The 22,475-nt window shown below is 39.8% G+C and overlaps 1 protein-coding gene across 3 annotated transcripts in view; it reads left to right on the top strand.

The window, feature by feature from the left end:
• Ndst3 (N-deacetylase and N-sulfotransferase 3) overlaps positions 1 to 22,475 on the top strand; it is a 154,820-nt gene that overhangs the window by 121,276 nt on the left and 11,069 nt on the right. For 2 of the 3 annotated variants that reach the window (XM_052730197.1, XM_052730198.1), the window contains exons 9-12: positions 1,515 to 1,638; positions 5,601 to 5,775; positions 9,602 to 9,772; positions 10,901 to 11,010. In XM_052730197.1, the coding sequence (XP_052586157.1) occupies positions 1,515 to 1,638; positions 5,601 to 5,775; positions 9,602 to 9,772; positions 10,901 to 11,010 (580 nt within the window). Of the gene's footprint in view, positions 1 to 1,514; positions 1,639 to 5,600; positions 5,776 to 9,601; positions 9,773 to 10,900; positions 11,011 to 22,475 lie in introns of those variants that run through there. The other variant, XM_052730199.1, reaches the window with a different exon arrangement.

Genomic DNA, 22,475 nt, shown 5'->3' with positions numbered 1-22,475 from the left:
GCCTCTTTTAATTCATTCTTTAGACAAAGTTGACAGATATTTTAACCATTTTGTTCTGTACAGATACAGAATTGTATTGAAGTACAGTTTTAAAGAAAACTGAGTAATAAGAGAACACCAAATGTTGTACAAATGGCAGCATGATAGTATTACTGGCAAAATTAGAATGGTGACTTCTGCAAGTGAGATTGTTCTTGCTGTCTTTTGACCTGAAATAAAATTGACAGTGCATGTTCCATTAGATCACATCAGTTAGATCACGTGAGTGTTTAGAAACCATTGGGGACATTTGTATTTTAGGAATACTGAATGTGTAGACAAGAGATACCTTTATGTGATGATCTTCCAAACACAGTCATAGTTGCAAATGACTCCTTAAATCTTGGGCAAACTGAACCCAAACTGCCTTCCTTGCTCCTGGAGTAGCCTGAGCTACATGTTTTACCTCCTGATTTAGGTGAAAACAACACTAGCTTTACACCTTTAAAAATGACACCCTTACTCCCAAACTATGTGAGTACCTGTGATGTCCCATTCTGTGTCCAATAAATGTAAATTTTGTGTGAATGGCCCTAAAAAGAACACCACTTCTTTTCAAATTTTAGCAATTTAAATGATTTTTGATTTGTTGTGTGTAGGTAAACTCAAGCTTATGCAAACTTGTTAAAAGATTAAATTCTTAATTAGCTTTCACAGGCCTCAGGAAGAACATTATATCAAAGTTTATATTATATCAAACAAGTATCAGTTTGGGTAATGAAATATATTAAATAATGATATAGTTCACTTATATTTTTAATTAAAAAAATCAAGTTATAGGATATCTTTTTTCTTTTTATTTATTTTTTGCTTATTCTTCTCTCATATACTACATCCTGACCACAGCCACCCCCCTCTACTCCACTCAGTCCCCCACCTACTTCCCCTCTCCCCCAGATCTACTGCTCCTCTTTTTCCCTTCAGAAAAGAGCATGCCATAACAAGATGCATTAAGACTAGGCACAAACCTTCATATCAAGACTGGATGAGGGAACCCAGTAGGAGGAAAGGGGTCTGAAGAGCAGATGAAAGAGTCAGAGACACCCCTACTCCCACTGTTAGGAATCCCACAGACTCCCCAAGCTAAACAACCACAGCATGTATGCAGAGAATATAGGATGTCTTTTAGCATCAGAGAAAATCTGTGAAATAGATGAGGCGATGATTTTTTTTTCCTTTAAGAAAACTGCAATAAAGAAAAGCTAACAGCGGAAGTCACAGATCAAACCAGTGACTTAGCTGACATCAAAAGCCAGTTTCCCAGCATTGGCTCGGGGACTCCCCTCTCACTACGCTATCTCCATTGGTGAGAACGTGCCTCCCATTAGCTGCAGGTGGTCTGTTCAGTTGCCTGGGAGTACATCAAAAGAGTCTGCCTGGATCATTATAATTTTGGGTTTATTAGTGACTGAAATACTAGAAGTGACCAACTGTCTTTTCCACTCGTTGATCTCCAACCCTTGCTGTCATTTCAGGTACCACTGCCTTGTGTCTGTTCCTGATTATGCATCCTTCCATCCTTAGTAACTCCCCCAGCCCAAAATCCTTTGAGGAGGTACAGTTCTTTAATAGAAATAACTACCACAGGGGGATTGATTGGTAAGATGGGTTACTAGTATAAATCTAAAAGTATATGTACCGTGCACAGTATAAACTTGGTGCTAATATTTAGAAACCCAGAAGTTTGTGACCACAGATAAAATTCATGCTGCACATCTTAGAAACTGGTTGGCCAGCATAAAGAAGCACAAAAGGCTTTCCAGTTAATGGGAGGTCTTCTTGCCTCAGGAGACCTATGTATCAGTTGGCATTAGTTATCTTTGAAGGTAATTGCATCCGTAGAAATAGGGTAAGCCCCAGGAATGTCACTCTGCCCTTGTGCACCTTTCATAAAGTGATGCTGTGGTCAGAATACATCATTTCCTATCATGTTTCGATGGAAAGGCAAAAAAGTAACTAAAAGTAGAAATGTATGTATGTTTTATGAATAGTGAAAGCTGGTTTTAAAGAAATCAAAAAAAGTAATTTTATTCTTCGAGTTAAAATTAAAATGTTAATATCTGAAGAAAATGATAAACATTAGAAATAATAATATAAATATGAACAAGCTATATAAAAATATGTTAAAATGGGTGATAGAAAATAACTTGTTGAGCATAAGATGTGTTAGAAGTGCTCTCTATTGACGTCAATGTTGAGCACCTTGGGAAACAGTGCATCCTCCCAGAGCACAGACATAACCTCCCTGCATTCACTGAAGAGTAGACATGAGCACAAGCCTCTGTGGTCAGGCTGGTTGCATGATCTCAGTTGGCTAAGGATCAGCTATCTCACGAGGTCCTTGTGAGTAATCTGTAAAAACTAAGGAGGTGAGTATCATTTGAGCATCTACAGAAGTTGTATCCTAATTGTCCTGTAGTCCATGGCCCATTCTTCCACACAGTGTCAGATATTAACTAATTGTGTGGTGTTAAATAAACTAACTACTTCAGCCTCTGTAACCGCTCTCTCCAGTAGAATAGAACATTGACAGTAGGACAAAATTAGAGCTAAAAAACAAACTTCTTTAGGAGTAAATACTAGCAAAATCCTTGGCATTACTGGAACTTAAGAATAATCAATTTTGTTATAAATTATATCAAACAAAACCTTTTTGATCATAAGCTAATAATGTTTATCAAAACTGTAATAAAAATTAAAATGTCTTCAAATAGTGTACAAGAAGATGACACAAATAACTAAACATAACTCACTAGGGGCAAGGGTGTAGCTCAGTAGTAAGTGTTGCCTGGTATGTGCAGAGCCTGGGTACATCTCCAACACTGCAAAACATAAGTAAATAAATGAAGAATGCATCGTAGATCTAAATACAGCTCACCAAGAGTACCCCAAATACTTTTGGTTGACAAATTACACATTATAAAAGGCAATTTATGCAAATAATAGATAATGGTAACTGCAAATGTCATTTTATAACTATAATTACAGCTTTGCTCCCAACAGCATCAGGTGTGTTTCCAGGCAGACTGCCTGGGTTCCTTGTGAAGCATCACCCCATCGGATGTGATTTGGGGGTTTTGATTCCACAGCCTGAAGACTATATGCCCTCAGAGTTCTGGGACCATTTTAACAATTCGATTAAGTACACTTAGTTGATCTAGTGTGGATAGGCTTTTGTTTTAAGATCTAGATGAAACCAGGACCGCCTTAACTGACAGGCAGTCTAAGTATACAGAGAAGGTGCACCAAATAGGGCAAGTGAAAAATTTAAATTCCATCTTTGACGAAATAGCCAGAACCTGCAGTGAGAAAGTCTTGGGAAAATATCTGACCTATTCATGCATGTAAGTTTTATGCTTCGTGATTTAGCACTGTTTTTAATGTATAGGGCTGTAGTGGAGAGCTAGAATTGGTGTAGACAGCCAAAGACCCCTGTTAGCATTTGGAACCTCAACTGTTATAGCCTGCCTTTGAGTACAATCAACTGAAAAGTCTTCGGATCAGATCTTGGAAAAGATGTCTCCGTAAGAAAAGTACTTGTTAGGGATGGAAAGAGAAGGAACCCTGAGGGCTTGCAGGCCAGCAGTCTAGCAAAATGGCCAGGTACAGGTCCAGCAAAGGAACCTGTCTCAAATTTAAAAAAAAAAAAGTGGAGAATAATAAAGCACCCAACATCAAGTTCTGACCTCCACATATTCATGCAGGGGTAAACACATACACACACACACAAACACACACACATAAAAAATTAAGAGATCCAGTGTCAATGCAAATCACAAATAAATATACAGTGCTACAAAAAGTACATCTTTTGAATTAGTTTTCTTTTGGTGCTGAAGTCTTATTCTCTTCGCAAGTCTGAAAGCTTGAGGGGCCTGCATTCATGTGTAACCCCTGAAGTCACTATAATATGCTTGCTGATCCTTTGGCTGTCCTGAATATTTAACCTCCAGGAGTGATACTACTGGGGGAAATTCCAGGTCCCAATCTGGAAATGTTGACTAGTATTTGCTAGTTTACTAATCAAATATTTCTCAAGTGTCTGCACCTTTGAACTCCTAGAGAATATATGACAATACGGGCAAACAAAATGGATGGTTTTCTGTGCAAACCTCTGAGTCTAGGGAAGATCACCAGTAGAGGTCCAACATTCAGGATGACTTTAAGGGATGTTTCAAAGCCTGAATTGTTACAGAGGCAAAAGACAGATGGGAAAGTAGAACGTCTTTCAATGTTAAAAGCTGTCTAATGTCAGCACCTCTGTCCATTCTACTCATCATATTTTGGATGCTTTTTCAGAAGAAGCAGGTTTGAAATAAGCTTGTAGCAAATAGGGTCAGACAGTCATGGTAATCCTAGCCCCTCGAAGCAGTATAAGCTACTAAATAAGAAAGCCAAAATGTGGCACTTCTATAAATAGAATGTACACCACAAGAGACAGCAGATCAAATGCCCCTCAAACATTTTCATATCTCTTTTCCTCTGAAAGGAAGCCAAATGGTCTGCACAGAAGGGCAGTTCCTGGAACACACAGTAAGAATTGGTTGTTCTAGGTGTGGAGACATCTCTGTGACCTCAGTTATACTTTGTTTTGTGATAACAGCTGGAATCCTAGCAGAAGCCTAGTCAGGTTAAAAGGCAATGTCACATGAAAGAATCACGTGACCTTTCAGGTGAAATGAAGCCTGCTATAAACTGAAGCCGTTGTGTGAATGATGATGACTCCTGCTCAGTAATTATTGAACTGTCCACATCCTGAAGGGGTGGTGGCTTGTGAGGTGAAGGGAGGAAGGGAGCAGAGTGAGGCCATTATTATAAAATGTATACGAATTCAATTTTAAACAAAAGCCCTTACTGCTGTGGAAATCTGGATTATCACGAGCTGGTGTACTTAGGCTGACCACTCTTGCGTCAGTGGAACATTAGCAGATGTCTATGCTTGGGCCAGCAGGTGTTGCTGGGTTCACACTCCTGGTGATTTGATTTCTCATAACCAGGAGATACTGATAAGATTTTGTAGTAAATTCTGAAGAGAAACAACATAACATTGTGTTTTAAAAGGAAACAAATGGACGGTGTTTACACCAGACATTTTCTGTGCTTTAACACTCCTGATTAAACATACCCGCCAGACCCAGTGATGGGAGTGATATTTGTCTACTGTGATGGCAAAAACTATTTTGTATGAATTTTTCTGAGTGTCTTTTAACTAAATGTAGCCTCTGTTCCCTCACATTCTCTTTGGTCTGGGGTCTCTGTGCTGGTTTCTATGTTTCCGTGCATTCTGCCAGGAGCTACAGTTTGATTTTTTGTTCCTCTAGCTTTGCTTCCCCATAACTTTTCTTTCCTGCAATTAAGCAAAACAAAGAATATTGTGTATGAGAACACTGCTGGTGTTTTGAATGTGTTTCCTTTGCCCACTGGAGGAACAACTGCCTTAGAGAAAATCTTGGTTGTCAGTTTTTTAAGGGACAGATGAATTTGTTGGCCACATTTAATGTCTTCAGTCACCAGCACATAAACGTGAGAGGCTTGTTTTGAAGAAAGATACTCCTTTCTAGGTACATGGATTTCTTCCCAGTCCCATCTAATGTCACCAGTGACTTTCTGTTTGAGAAGAGTGCCAATTACTTCCATTCAGAGGAAGCTCCTAAAAGGGCTGCTTCTCTAGTCCCCAAAGCCAAGATCATCACCATACTCATTGACCCATCGGACCGAGCATACTCCTGGTACCAGGTAAGGAAAAAATGTGCCCAACAGAGAGAAGGAGAGTATGCACAGTGGAGGGTCATTCCTGGAAAACTGTTACCTCCATTTGGAGGGCAGATCTTCTTTGAATGGGTGCATATGTGGTTCCACATGCATATCTCTCTCTCTCTCTCTCTCTCTCTCTCTCTCTCTCTCTCTCTCTCTCTCTCTGTGTGTGTGTGTGTGTGTGTGTGTGTGTGTGTGTGTGTGTGAGTGTGTGGCAAAGGTCAGCCATGGATGTTATTTCTGTGGATGTTTGTGAGACAGGGTCTCTTGATGAGCACTGAGACTCACTGGTTAAGCCCTACAGACTGGCCATTGAGCGCCAGGGATCTGCCTATCTCTGGCTCCCAAACACTAAGATTATAAGCATATGCCCCCACATCTGGCTTTGTATATGAGTTCTGAGGATGAAACTCAGGTAGGTCCTGACAGTTACAAAGCAAGCCATCTGCCAGCTGAATTGTCTCCCCAGCACCAACATCTCAGATTTGAATAGATAGGAAGACCTACTAGTTCATTGATGCCTGCAGCAAGTAGATTCTTGGTTTTCCAGAAGAAAAAACACGATCAGGGAATTTTTTAATTTTCTTTAATTTGATAACTTTACTTAATAAAAGTATTAGTGTCATGAATTGCAATTGAAAAAATACATAATAAAATATTACACATTTTTGTATATACATGTGTATGTTTATAAATTTGCATTTTAAAGTAATTGTAACAATTTAAAATAATTTTTCTTTAAACACATGCATAAAGTACAAAGTACTAGCTAATTTTTATCCAGGTTTTATAGGTTATAAGGGTTCTTTGGCAACTCTACATTGTGTTTCAAAAGCAGCAGTAAAGGATGTGCAAAGGAGGGAACATGGCCATGTTCATTGAGACTGCTGACCCCAGCCCCAAAGTCTCTCAAGTGACTGCTTCTACTGAAAAGGGGATGGGGTGGCAAAGCATATGCAGAATCCTCCATCTCTCAAAGCCTAGCCTGTCTAAACAGCTCCATGCCATCTTCACGGTGCTTATTGTCATTTTGTCTCTAATGTTTGTTAGAACTTAGCAAAGAATCACTTTCTTTGAGATAATTTAATGCACTCTCAGTGAGTCTTAAAAATGCCTAGTGATATTTTAATCACCTGATAAAAAGCAGACAAAGTTAAGCATACACATATAACAAATTGATCACTACGAGTGTTTAGTTAACCTTCTCAGTTCTATAATTTGGTTTGGTTTTGTTTTTTGAGACAGGGACTTGTGTATCCCAGATGGCCTAGGATTTCACTTAACTCTTCATCTCTCTGTCTTCACCCTCCCAAGTACTGGGATGACAGGCGTGCACTACCATGTCTAGGTGATCATTTTTAAGTATTTTCTTAATGCTCATATATTGCTCTAGTCATCAAAGAATTGTAATCTTTGCCAAGTATTGTTTGAAAAGTGATTTGAGTTAATAAATGTTAACACTGCTTTTGGTATAGTGGAGAAATAACATGTATAAATAAACATAAAAACTAGAAAAATGTAAATAGTGTACGGATTCATTCGGTGATAAAGCCTAACTTAAAACCAAGTTAGATTTATTAGCAGAGTTGGAGCATTAGAAGAACCATTGGGCAGTCTTTAAGGAAGGATTTGTAAGACTAAAATCGATAAAAATTCAACTGCAGTGCTTTAATAGTACACATGGAGATATGTGTAAAGAGGGCATCAACAGGGCAGGGCAGAAACAAAGGCCAATGTTCTATTTCCCTGGAAACTGCAATGTTAAGATAAATGTAGAAAGTCATGCTTACAAAAACTTATATCTGAGATTCTGCAGGTGGGTTAGACATAAGGTTCATCCCCTGTGTTCTAAGTGGCCCACGCAGTTCAGAGCCTCCAACATGAGCTGGTGTTATACTGCTGTTGGTGTGATTTCAGACACCTAACTTCTTTCATTTTTAAGATTTATTTTAAACTATATGTACATGTGTCTGTGTATAGGTAGGTGCATGTGAGTACAGGTGCCCAAAGAGGCCAAAAGAGGGTATTGGATCCCCTGAGCTAGACTTACAAGTGGCTGTGAGTTGGCTGGCATGGGTGCTGAGGACTGAACTTGGGTCCTGTGCCACACAAGGGTGCTTGCTCTTGATCACTGAGCCATCTCTCCAGTCCCCAGTAGCTAACTTCTGAACCGTTATGCTATTAGAGAATAAAGGATGCCGAAGCAATGAACCCTTTTCTGTGTAGCAAAAACAGTTACTCCAGGTTCACAAGTGGAAGGATACGTTGTGAGATGGCTCAGTGACAGGGACTGGGAGCAGGGTCACAGGAAGGGACAGACCTTAGGGAGGCAACTGTAAAGATCATCTGCACAAGAGGGCATGGTGCCATCCTGGAGAGAGAAGATCACAGAAATCCAGAGCCTCACATCAATTGTTTATGACAAACCCAGAGACATCTCTCAAGCCAGAATATACATAAAATTGCAAGTTGACAGGTTTTATTTTCTGTCATCTACTTTTTCCAAAATTTATCTGGGGAAAAGAAAGAAATGTACCTTGATTGGCTCAAAAGAAAAGCAGATAATTGGAGCTTTGCAACCGAACCACTGAAAATTGGGTACACACACACACACACACACACACACACACACAGGCTCCAAGGCTTTGAACTAAGAAAACTTCATAAATATTGCAAATACATCACTCCACGGTGGATGGACAGAGGCTGGTCGAGTCTGTAGTGCAGTAACCAGGATTCCAGTCGCAGCAAATTCGCTGTTCAACTAGGGGTGGTGAACAGGCACAGACTGAGTGCTTATTGATCACTTTAAGGAAAACATGATTGTCTTGAGCCCATGGACCTGAGAAGGAGCCATTAGGAAACATTTTCATATTTCAATCGCTGCTGTCTACGTTTTCTTATTCTGGTTCACCACAAAGGTTGCCATTAGATGAAAGAACCTTGGCTTTTAGACGCTGGGTAATGTATGGCAGAGTCTGTAGCTCTCACATCATGTGCATGCCAGAGTTTGTATTAGTCTCTCCATTTAAAGTGGCCAGTAAGAGCTTTCTAATCAAAATCTATCTTAAGGGTGGGATTAGCAGGGTGCTTTTATATTAGAGATATTTACTGAGCATGATCTTTGGTTAGATTATGGGCTGGCAAAGAACATGAATGCAGGTTTTAAAAGTTTACTTTCAGAATAAAATGTATAAACTGAGGGAAAACTGGTAACATTGGTTAAGAAGCCCTATCAACAGTAATTCAGCCTCTCCTACTTAAGTTCCCAAACAGTACAATCTCACTGTAGTGCAAATTCTAATTGATCTTAATAATAAAAACCCGGAATCAGATATCAGGGTGAAAGTTGAAAGATCAGAGAAGCAGAGCAGCCAGCCACTAGAAAGACTTCTTACCTCTGCCCAATCCTCAGACCGAAAAGGCTGAGTTCCTGTTTCCACCTCGCCTTATCACTTCCTCACTCCGTCCAGCCATATCACCTCCTGTTTACTCCTCCAAAGTGCTGGAATTAAAGATGTGTGCCACCACTGCCTGGCCTCTATGGTTAACTAGTGGCTGGCTCTGCCCTCTGATCTCCAGGCAAGCTTTATTTGTTAGAGCACAAACAAAATATCACCACATCTCACCAATATCTTAACTTTAAACTTTGATGCTCCAAGCACAGTTTCATCTTTTATTAATTTCAAAACAACTGTCCAGTAGTGTGGCATTCCTTCCTTTAGCTTTGAGACTTGCTGAAAAATTGGGTTTTAGTTATTTATGCCTATAGTTCAAGTTAATTTAATTATCCACTTTCTCATTGTAGCATCAGCGATCCCATGAAGACCCTGCAGCTCTGAAGTTTAGCTTCTATGAAGTGATCTCTGCTGGGCCCCATGCACCCTGGGAACTTCGAACCCTGCAGAAGAGGTGCTTGGTCCCTGGGTGGTATGCCAGCCACATTGAGAGATGGCTTGTTTATTTCCCGCCCTTTCAGGTATGAAGCAACCAGGATTTACAGCTTGTAGCAACCTCATTAAGTGGATGGCTTTGCCTAGGACTCAGCTAAAACATTGCTAGGTTTCATCCTTTAGTTGCAGATAATGATTCTGGCAGAGAAAAATAGGCAGAAGTCGGAAAATGGGTTAACTTTCTGAGGGTATCTCAGGATAATTCTCCCTGATCATTTGTTGGCATTAGCACGCTGTCTCTGACTGTACAGAAATTGAGAAGCTTCAGCTCACTAAGCCCTTTTCTGACATGAATAAAGCCTGATGAAAGGGGATGTCTTCACCAAACAGACAGACGTCATTTTGTTTAATGAAGTGCCTTGATTTCTCTTCTGAAACACTTTGCTGAAGTCATCCATGAGTCCTGTTCCTCTCATTCCTTGCCTTTTCTCTTTTGCTTGGTATCATCTTTCATAAACACCCACTTGTCCCTCCTCTGGATTGTATAAGCAGCCAATGACATCAGAAGTGAGGTCTGTGGGTCTAAAGCCATGTGTCCAAAGTGATGGCTATAACAACTTACAGCTTATTAAATGTATTACAGCTAAATAAAACAAAAAACTCTGCTCATCTTCATTAGGTATGTGTGAAAGCTGAGTAACTTCATGTTAGGTGTAGCTGACTGTCCATATCATGGTAAAGTTCTATTGAATATCAGTGTAGACTAACTAAAAACACTGGAAATGGGCCTTTGACAAAGTTGTGTGACAGGGACTATGACTTCCATCTCGAGTCTGGGATTTCAGACATGAGCCAACTTTCTGACTTAATTGAGAGCTTTCTTCTACCCTTCAGTTATCTATGCCAGTATGAGTGATGCCACCCTTGTGTTGTGGTCTCACAGTCACATTCCTAAGCCCACTTTCTCCCCATTACTGTTTATTACTGTTTTCATATCATTTCCCTGACTTCTCAGATAATATCAGAATACTTAATTAGCATGACTTATTTATAAGTCATTCATGAAAATGACTTGATTGCACCTCCCAACAGTGTATGCATATCCCCAAGGACGGTGCCTGAATAAGTATAGGGATTTTGTCATTATACAGTTGCCACATGTTTTTTCAACATCCATGTCTTTTTTTTTCCTTATTATTACTTTGGTGATTTAGTTGCTAATTATTGATGGGCAGCAGCTAAGAACTGACCCTGCGACAGTGATGGATGAAGTCCAGAAGTTTCTAGGAGTCTCACCTCATTATAATTACTCTGAAGCTTTAACGTAAGTTTATATTTTAATTGGTTTATTGAAGTTTCAGGAAGGAACTGATTGTAAATAAATTACAGTTGGATGATATGATTGGCTGGCTAGTGGCTCTTTGAACGTTGATTATCTTCCAGGTTAATACTCTCCAATTGAGAAACAACATTTAGACGGTGTGATAAAGAAATGTCCTAAGTCTTCTTGATTCTAAGCTAAGCAGATTTCCCCTAGAAGGAACATGGAGGAAAAAAAAATAGTTTTGGCTCATTAAACTAACAAGGAACCTTAGAAGAGGCTACTTGAAATAAGTAGATGTCCTGCCTAGTTTTATGTCAACTTGACATAAGCTAGAGTCATCTGAAAGGAGGGAACCTCAATTGAGAAAATGCCTCCATAAGATCCAGCTGTAAGGCATTTTCTTAATTATTGATTATGGGGGCAGGTCCACCCCATGGTGGGTCGTGCCATCCCTGGGATGGTGGTCCTGGGCTCTATAAGAAAACAGGCTGAGCAAGCCATGATGAGGAAGCCAGTAAGCAGTACCCCTCCATGGCCTCTGCATCAACTCCTGCTTCTAGGTTCCTGCTCTATTTGAGTTCCTGTCCTGACTTACTTTGATGATGAACTATGATATAGAAGATTGAGCCTAATAAACCCTTTCCTTGCTTTGGTCATGGTGTTTCATCATAGCGATAGTAATCCTAACTAAGACAGTGGGTAAGAGCAAAACCCACTTAACAGGTGGTATCAGGACGTCTTGGGGACATGAAGACATGACTGACAAGGTTTATGAACTGATCTTTGTGTGACTTTAGCAAGAAATGCCCAGTGGTTGACTGGATGGGGTGGCACTGTTATGAGCCTAAGCATGCTTCTTTCTCTTGCTCGTCTTTACCCACTGTGACTCTTACCCTGTCGTCTTCCTTCAGCGTTATATGCTCATTTGGGTTTGGTTTGTTGGGGATTTTTTTGGTTTGGGGGGGTTGCTAGCTTTTGCTGTTTTTCTCAAGTAGATGACTGGAAACTAGGACTGAAGAGAGGAAAGAGCACCATACAATGTTAAGGAAGTGTTTGCTCTTATACTGTGTCCATGCCTTGAAGTTTGTACCCAGTGTCTTTCTTACATCACCCTGGTCCTCCCTCTGCAGTCAGTCATGAGGGCTGTGCTTGCTCCCATCTCAACTGAGCAACTCAGCAGAGGTACTGAGGTGGATTGATGACAAACCATATTCTCACTATGTATTTCTTTAATTCTATGATTAGGGCTTGAGTCTTAAAGAAACTTAAAAAGACTATACTGTGAAATATTTCTACTGTTCTTTTCTTAAAATATAACATTTTATTAATTTGAAAATCCCATGCAATATGTTTTAATCATATTCACCTCCCCACTCCTCCTCCTAACTCCTTCCATATCCATCCCATGGCAGCATCCCCCTTCATACTTTTTTCTTTCCCTCCACATTTAATATCATCATCATCATCATCATCATCATCATCATCATATTAATTTCTTTGGCCATTTCACCCCCTCCTCCAACTCTTCCCAAATAAAACTCAGTTCTATAAACCATCTGGTTTTGCTTCTGCTGTTACATTCTATTCCATAACAATTTAGAAAGTGAGGAAAAGGTTTCTTTTTCCTTTCAGCCTCCCTTGCAGTAAAGAGTTGGTAGAAAAACATCAAACACTGCTTATATCAGGTACCAACCTTATGTAAAGAATTCTGGCTTAGAGGCCAAAGGATACTGTAACTCGAGAGTTTTGAGCTTTCTTCCCAGGAGTCTCTTACTTTGCAGTTACCATTCACATGCTGGGCTAGTTTTTTATACTCCTAGTCCATCCAGTTTTGTGGAGTTTTAGTTCAATGATTGATAGACTCTAGCTTTAAGTATTTAACATTCAACTTAACCTTAAAGAAAGCAGAGTGCTTTTAGTTTGCAGTTAGAGATTCAAGTCCACCTTCTGCTCTCTGCCTTAAGTATCTCTCTGAAAAGGAAGCTTTTATTTTCCAAACGATTTTCTATTTCAAGTTGGCTTATCTTTGTATGTTTTTATAGGGTATCTGGGAAAGCATTGTGTTTCAGAGAATAGGAGTAAAGCAGTCTATACAGACATAATTTCTTGTTCCTGTAGCATGGTCCTTGACCTGCATGCTGTGTGTTTGTCCTCTCTGCATCCTGCTCAGCAGAAAGCTTTTTTATTCATCTCCGTTGCTGGAAAAGGCAATGTGAACTCCAGAGAATGAATATCAAAGGAACATACCATACACAAAGAACTGCAGGTCACTGTGCACCGGGAATGTAGCTAGCTAAAATTACCCATTATGTGATTCTCTTACCTGGCTGGGGAAAGTAGCAGGGTAAGATAGGTGTAATCTGTGAAAGCAGTTTCTAGTCCAGCAGGGCTGCCCAAGCTGTCGCCTTGCTGGCATAGATAATGGACTTCCAGGCTGTTTCTTTCCACATTTTCATGTCAGTCGTTGACTGGCCTGACACACCATGTAAAAACCAAACGTGCACTTGTTGTAAGGTATTTGGACAATACATCTCACTGTCCTTGCTTTGAAATGCTCTCTCCTCACCCCATGCCTTTCTATGTTATTTATCTGGATCCTGTCCTAACAATCCCTTCCGCCTATCAGAGTAGTGACTCAACAGCTGTATGACCCAACAAGCTGTTTCCCAGTGCTTTGAAAACATGGTCTACCATGAAAACATGCATCGCAGCACATTGACACAACTCCCAAGAGACTACTCAGTGTATACTTTAGCATTGCTCATTATTTTCCTACTAATAATAGCGAAGATTATCTCTTTTTGTACTAAAAAGGAACAAAAAGAAATATTTTTGTTAACCATAAGCAATTGTAGCACTCCAACACTTAGCATTTCTAGATGCCCTCTTGTAGATATGCAGAAGATTGAAATTGTTATCATCACCGCATTTTTCTTAAAGTCCTCTATAACTGTAATGAGCTATGAACCACATCAATTCAGTATTTACACACCATGCAATGGGGAATAGGAGGCAGTCTGTACAACTTGGCATGCAGGAACATTCCCAAAAGGCTCTATGTTGATATCTTCAGTAGAGCTAACTCTAGTATCAAAGGTACTTTCCAAGAGGAATGGCAAAAAAAAAACCTCAACAATTGAGATTATTTCTTTCCACAACTGCTGAGGAAAGTGTTTATATTCTAAATTTCACACAGAACCACCAGATAATATATGATATTTTAAATGTCGTGATAGGCCTCTAATTTATTTTTTTTAATTTGGTTCTCTTGGTGAGTTTGTGGTTTGAAATAAACAGTATAAACCTAAAACAATGTAAATAGGGGGCTGGAGAGATGGCTCAGAGGTTAAGAGCACCGACTGCTCTTCCAGAGGTCCTGAGTTCAATTCCCAGCACCCACATGGTGGCTCACAACCATCTGTAATGAGATCTGGCACCCTCTTCTGTATACATAATAAATAAAATAAATCAAAAAGAAAACAATGTAGATAGGAATTATCTAATCTGATCGTTGTATAGCTCTTGTATGTACAGACCATTGTACAGCCCTTGTTTAACGTAAGGTTAACCCTAACCTTTAAAAGCATTGCTGTAGTGATGCTACTACATAAACCATGTTACAGAGTGTAGGAAACTAACTAGTCATTTGATAGAAAAGAGGGATAACAATGCCGAACACAGATCATGCTAATTCATGTAAACCAAAATCAAAAATATCAGCTTTTAATTTTGCTATATATCTGTGGTAGGTTGGATGTAATTGACCCCCATAATTTCATAGAGAATGGCACTATTAGGAGGTCTGCCTTTGTTGGAATGGATATGGCCTTGTTGAAAGAAGTGTATCACTCTTGAGGTAAACTTTAAGGTCTCTTATGCTCAGAATACTGCCCAATGTCTCAGTCAAATTCCCCTTGCCTGCAAGATGTATGACTCTCAGCTACTATAGCACTACATCTGTCTGCATGCTGCCATGCTCCCCGACATGATGATAATGAACTGAACCTCTGAACTGTAAGTGAGCCATCCCAATTAAATGTTTTCTTTATAAGAATTGCCATGGTCATAATGTCTCTTCATAGCAATAAAAACTCAAACTAAGACAATATCCATTCAGAATTATCACTGGTCAACAGATGTCTTCACTTTCAAAATGCTAACCTTGCAGATCATTTCTCGGTCAGGGGCATACTTTTTCAGATTAATGAAACCAGATTGTGTTTTATGAATATTTAATACTAATGCACTTCGAAAATGTCAATAGTGAGCAATGAAAATGGAAGGCAAGAGACTGACGTAGTCTGTGTTTATCTTTTGTTTTGCTGTGTTTTCTGGTTGAGGCTTGGCTGACTCACAAGGGAATTTTGAACCCTCTTGATAATTTGGAAAAACTTCTGGTATCTCTTTAACCACAGCCAAATTAATATTGGCCAGGAAGTCCCCCCCAAATCACTACTGATAAGCTTACATCAAATTTGCCACGTTAAAACTGCCAAAAATTAGTAGTGATAAGAACTACAATTTGTTGGCTTTCTGGCTGTCTATAAGAGAGCACCTAGAAAATGCTAAGGGTTGGCAAGGAAACAGGAGGCCGACTCCAATTGGTTATAATATATTCATAAATATTTATATAAGATGCAAACACACAATTATTTACTGGGTATCGAACACCATTGTTAGTTTCTTTCTCTTCTTATTAAAAATAGACTTTTTTCTCTTATAATATATTCTGATTAGGTTTCCCCTCCCATAACTCCTCCAGATCCTGCCCACCTTCCCACCAACCCAAATCCATACCCTTTCTTGTTCTTTCTTATTAGAAAACAAGCAAGCATACAAAAAAAAAATATTATGATGATAGTACAAAATAAAAACAAACCTGAACGGACAAAATAAGCAAATGAACAGATTTTTAAAAGAAGCCACAGGAAAAAAAGCACAAGAAACATATAGATAGACACAGAGACACACATCCATATACAGAGAAATCCCATAAAGACACGAAATCAGAAATCATAATATACAAGCAAAACACCTGCATGTTAAAACATTTTAAAATGCCAGACAAAGCATTATGAAACAAAAAAATCCTCCAAAAGTACCACCAAGTTCCTTCTTGTGTTGATCACTACAGCTGGATCTGGGGCCTGCGCTTAAGTGTGGTTTGTATACCCAGTGAAACTCCATTGGAGAAAACCAATTTTTCCTTTGCAAGCAGTTGCCATTTAGAGATAAGCTTCTGGTTGTGGATGGGGTTTTGTGTCCACATCCCCTCTCAAGCACTAGGGCACCGTCTGACTTGGGTTTGCTGCCATAGTCTCTGTGAGTTCATGTGCATCAGTCCTGTTGTGTCTAGAAGGCTTTGTTTCCTTGATGTCTTTCCCCTTCATTGGCTCTTACAGTCTCTCTGCCTCTTCTACATCAGAATTCCCTGAATCCTCAGGGAAGAGATTTAATGGAGACCTCCCTTTTAGGGATGAATGTTCCAAGGGTCTCTCACTCTCTGTATTTTGTCCAATTGTGAGTCTAGGTTTTCATCTACTGTAGAAAGAAGCTTCTCTGATGATAGCTGACCAAGACCTTGATATATAAGTATAGCAGAATATTATCAGGACTTATTTATTTATTGCTACATTCCTTTAGCAGAACAGTAGTATTTGGTTTTCACCTAGGTACATGGTTTATCTGCTCTCAGATTCTTGGCCACCCAAGCAGTGCTGGGCATGGGTTCCATCTGAAGTGAACTTTAAATCCAATCAGATAGTGATTGGTCACTCCCACAAATTTTGTGCCACTACTGGACCAGTGTGTGTAGCTTGAGCTTTCCTGACTGGCCCACAGTCAGGACAAATCTCTCTCACCTGCCAGTCCCACAGCCGTCAGACCCGACCAAGTAAACACAGAGACTTATACATTGGTTACAAACTGTATGGCCGTGGCTTCTTGCTAACTGTTCTTACAGCTTAAATTAATCCATTTCCATTAATCTATACCTTGCCACATGGCTCGTGGCTTACCGGCATCTTCACATGTGGCTTGTCATCATGGCGGCTGGCAGTGTCTCTCTGACTCAGCCTTCCACTTCCCAGCTCTGTTCTCCTCCTTGTCCCGCCTACACTTCCTGCCTAGCCAATGGCCAATCAGTGTTTTATTTATTGACTAATCAGCAACACATTTGCCATACAGAACATCCCACAGCACTTCCCCCATTTTTTTTTCAAAAAGGAAGGTTTTAACCTTAATAAAGTAAAATTACATATAATTTGGGAATTTGGGCGTAGCTTCTCTTACTACTTCCTGCTGGAGGGGGGCGCTGTATCTTATGGGGACACAAAGAAAATTTTAGGATTATGGAGTAGTCCATGAGGGTGTATCGTCTGAGCCAGTCGCCTTGAAACAGTTCTGGATATTGGATCATCTGGGCCATGGTATCATCGGAGACCTTTCAGGAGGTCTTGGCTGGTCAAACCTGATGTATCTTAACCTGGAACAAATCCATAGCCTCTGGCTTTCTGTGGGAAGAAAAGCAGAATCTCCTTTCCAAAGCAACACATCCTTACATCCAAATTTTGAAGTCAAGGTATCTTTAAAATATACATATTGGCATAACTCAACAGATTTTACAATCAAATGTTTTTCTGCAGTTAAAAATCCCAAAGACAACACAATCCAGATTCTCTGTGTAATATTCATCTTCACGTGGCTTGTTTTTTATATTAATTTTACTGTCTCTTTAAAGACTTTACTTTTTAAAACTATGTATTTGTTTCTATAACTGTATATATCACCTTTTTTGTCTCTTTCAAGCCTACGTATCTTTTACACACATTTTAAACTATTACATCTGAATATGTCTTATTGTGAATCTATTGCTTTAAGCTGCAGCAGCTGTGACTGCTGGCTCCGCCCACCTCAGCTTCCCAACATGGCGGTGGTTTACCTTTTCCACCAGCTCTGGGAGCTATCATGGGTCTATGCTTTTAGCCAAGCAGCGTGTAGTCCAGAAACCTCTTTTTTTTTGTTTTGTACTAGCAAAGTCTAAATCCACCATGCAGCTTAATGTGCCACTTGCAGAGGCCTCATTCCCGCCATACTGCAGGTCGAGCGCACACGCTAGGAACCCGCCAGTAGCTCAAACCGGCAGCTGCCGCTCATTTGAGAGAGACAATTAGGAAGCTGTTTTTAGCTCCATTTAAGAATCTTTTTTCTCAGTTTTTAGGTGGAAACTCTTACCACCACGTTGGACGCCATTTGTAGCTTGAGCTTTCCTGACTGGCCCACAGTCAGGACAAATCTCTCTCACCTGCCAGTCCCACAGCCGTCAGACCCGACCAAGTAAACACAGAGACTTATACATTGGTTACAAACTGTATGGCCGTGGCTTCTTGCTAACTGTTCTTACAGCTTAAATTAATCCATTTCCATTAATCTATACCTTGCCACATGGCTCGTGGCTTACCGGCATCTTCACATGTGGCTTGTCATCATGGCGGCTGGCAGTGTCTCTCTGACTCAGCCTTCCACTTCCCAGCTCTGTTCTCCTCCTTGTCCCGCCTACACTTCCTGCCTAGCCAATGGCCAATCAGTGTTTTATTTATTGACTAATCAGCAACACATTTGCCATACAGAACATCCCACAGCAAGTGTGTCTTGCAGGAAAGTCACCATTGTAAATCAAAGGGTTTATAGCTGGGCTGGTGTTTATCTTTCTCCTCTGGCAGCATGCACAGTAACTTCAGGACCTTGAACATTAGTCAGAAGGGGTGAAGGCTCTAAGCAGGCACCAGCTCAACTTCTCTGAGCTCCATGAGTTGTGCAGGTGTTATCGTCAGTAATAGAGCCTTATCATCAGTTTGTAAAGAGCAACCAATAGCTTTGGCAACTGTCTGGGTTGTTTGGAGTCAACAACTCAATTAGATGTTGGTCAACAACTCAATTAGATGTAACCTACTCCTGGCACTGGAGGTTTCATTTGGTGTCAAGAGGGGTCTAGGGGCTTTGTCTCGCCTATTATTTGGTGATTCTATTTAGGTTTCTTTGAAATATGTATATATTTTAAGAAGTAGGTTTCTATACAACCCCTTAACTAACACTCCCCATATTTTCTCCCTAACGGCTCTCTTCCGTCCCACTCTGTTTGATCTCCATTCCACCCCCTTCCATCCAGATTTATTCTATTTCCCTCCTACCTAGTCATTTACTCTATACCTAACCTCTGTGGTTATTTGGATTATAGCCTGCTTAACAAAGGCTTAACATCTACATATAAATGCATACATATTATATTTGTCTTATGGGGTCTGGGTTACCTCACTCAGGATGATTTTTTTCTAGCACCACCCATTTACTTGTAAATTTAACAATTTTTAATGACTAAACAATATTCCATTGTGTAAATGTATAATTTCTTTATCCATTCACCCATTGATGCACAATTAGGCTGTTTCCAATTTCTGACTATTATGAATAGAGCATCAGTGAACATGGTTGAGCAGATGTCTCTGTAGTAGGATGTGGGAGTCCTTTGGGTAAATGCCCAAGAGTAGTATAGCTGGACCTTGAAGTGGATTGATTCCCATCTTCCTGAGGAACCACCATCTAAATTCCATAGTGATTGTACAAGTTTGCACTCCCACTAGCAATGGATGAGTGGTTCCCTTACTCCACATCCTCACCAAAATGAGCTGTGATTTGTTTTATTGATCTTGGCCATTCTGACTGGTGTGGTGAAATCTCAAAATGGTTTTGATTTGGATTTCCCTGATGACTAAGGATGTTGACCATTTATTTAAGTGTTTCTCAGCCATTTGTATTTCATTTTTTGAGAATGCTCTCAAAAAATGTTTAGATCTGTGTCCCATTGTGGGGGTCCAGCTCCTACCTTTTGAAGGGTGCTTAGGTGGCGGAGAGAGGAATGAGGAAATATCAGATAAAGAGACCTAGCAGACAAGAAGAAAGACAGAAACACAGGATAGCTTTGTGGGGGCTGGATCAATACAACAGCTTCACCCTTTATTGAAAAGGGCTTTTTATAATATGCCAAGAGGAAGAGCAAATGACCTTCCCCCTTGCAAGATCAAAGTACACCATACAGTCAAGTGTAGATGCTTCCAAATACCTGGTAAACATTCCCTTGATCAAATGATCTCGTTATGCAGCGCTGCTGGGTAAAACAAGCTCAGATTCTCTGACCCTGAGTAAGTTCTCACTAGGAAGCCTCTGTGGGCTCCCACACTCCATTATTTCCACTTTTTAGACATTAAAAACTAAAGCACAGAAAAAGTAAGCCAAAAGTCACCCAACAAGTGAGTTGGGAAGGCAGGATTGAAAATCAGTTATTGGAATGTACACTTCCCATCTTTAAGCTCTTCGCATTAGCACAAGATGGTTGAATCAGAGAAGACCAATACTATGCCTCTCTCCTAATGTATAGTACGTCTCCTGACTTTAACACTGAAGTCTGGGCCGGCAAGATGACTCACTGGGTACAGACTCTTTCCCCAAAGCCTGACAACCTGCGTTTGGTCCCCAGATCCCTCAGGGTAGAAAGAAAGAGCTGACGGCCACAAGCTGTCTTCTGACCACCACATATGTGCTGTGGCATGTATGTGCACACAACACAAAGATGTGTGTGTAAGCTACATGTAGAAACTATGGTTTTTTTTTAATCTGGAAACTTAAAATGAGATTTTTGTATTTTATTAATTCTTGGAGACTTTCATGTCATGTGTTTGATCATGTTCACCTCTCTTCTTCCCACTCCTCCCACGTCTGCCTTCATCTCCCTACCCACTCAACACTGAGCGAGTGAGCGAGCTCTCTCTCTCTCTCTCTCTCTCTTTCTTTCTCTCTTTCTGTCTTTCCTTCTCTATTTCTTTCTTTCTTTCTTTCTTTCTTTTCTTTCTTTTTTATTTCCATAATGTACAGTTTGCGTTGCCCTACTACTCCTGGGAATGTTGCCTGCTCTGGAATGTGGTCAAGGGATTTTTTACACGTCACTTTCCACATGAACATGTAACCACAAAGATACAAATTAAAATCACATTGAGATACCACTCAATGCCAAAGGATGGCTGTACTTCAAAGGACAAACCAAATGGACGTGGACTCAAAAGATAATACCAAATGTTGGCAATAATTAGGGAAATTTTTAAATTTTGTACACTGGCATAATACGTAGGCCCTCCTGCAAGTAGTTTTGTGGTTTCTTGAAAATTAGACACAGTCTCACCAACAGCCCAACTTTGCTTGGAGGAATCTATCTCAAGATAAATAAAAGCCTAAGTCAATTAAAAATTTGTAAGTAAACATTTATAGAAGCATTATTCATTACATATAAAAGCAAGAAATGATCTAAATGCCTATCACCTGGTAAATGAATTGATTTGACATATCCATGCTAGGGGGAAAAAAGGAAATATCAATAAATGATGAAGTTAGACTTAGGTGTGTAACATAGACCTATAATTTAAGCACTTGGAAGCTGAGGCAGGAGGGTTGGTGTGAGTTTAAGACCAGCCTGGTCTGTATTGTGTGTATCAGACTGTACTGAACTACATAGCAAGACCTTGCTTGTCTCAAGAGAAAACAGAATAGAATGAAATCAAGAATTGTCTAATCAGGGTTAAGTTTGAGTTTCAGTTTTTGTGAGGCAATAAAAATGTTCTGAAACTATGATAATTTCATAGTCATTGGATTGTACACCTAACATTCAAGTATTATTATAGTTAAACATATCTTGAAAAGGTTAATATATATGTATCCTGTTCTTGTCCTGTATTCATAACATAAATTATGGTGTTTTGAGTTTGAAAGCCCATCTGCTCTAGTTTCACATGGAAATGCAATTGCAGTTTGAAGATATTTCAGACACACTTTCTAAGTGTCCTCTGAATATTCTCTGTCATTCATCTATCCAAGGTGAATTGTGTTTTCACTAATACAGAATGTTAAGGACTGTCATTCTCCTTGGAGAATCTTCTTCTCCTGACCCACGTCTGCTTTATTATGTCCTCATGTCCCCAGGTGATTTTCTTCACAAGCTTACAAGCATTTTTATCCTCTCTAACTTTACTCTTTAATTCAAGTTTATTGAAAACTATCATATACATGACTCTGGAGACACAGCATGGGGTACTTTTGACTCCACTGTGGGGTAGCCACAAGGTCAGACACTAAGCAGTATATTATACTTCTTCCAAAGGCTCATTTCCTAAAAGCCTTGGAAGGAAAGACCCAGCTGTAAAACGGCTACAAGAGCCTACATTAAAAAGGCTAATGTTCCCTCAGACACAGTGGTCCTGGGGTTATTCTTACAGGGAAGACCATTACTGCTTTTTTTAAATAGATGTGGAGACAGCTTTCTCCATCTTCTGTCAAACCGTTTCACTTAGGCTCTGAAATAATGTTATGTCCTCAGCCCTACAAGAACCTTCCTCAACAGCAACCCCTTTGTTTTTCTTTGT

This window comes from Peromyscus californicus, unplaced genomic scaffold (genome assembly GCF_007827085.1).
Source record: "Peromyscus californicus insignis strain IS unplaced genomic scaffold, ASM782708v3 Scaffold_9__1_contigs__length_137607984, whole genome shotgun sequence".
NCBI lineage: Eukaryota > Metazoa > Chordata > Mammalia > Rodentia > Cricetidae > Peromyscus > Peromyscus californicus.
This window is presented reverse-complemented; position numbering and strand designations above follow the sequence as displayed.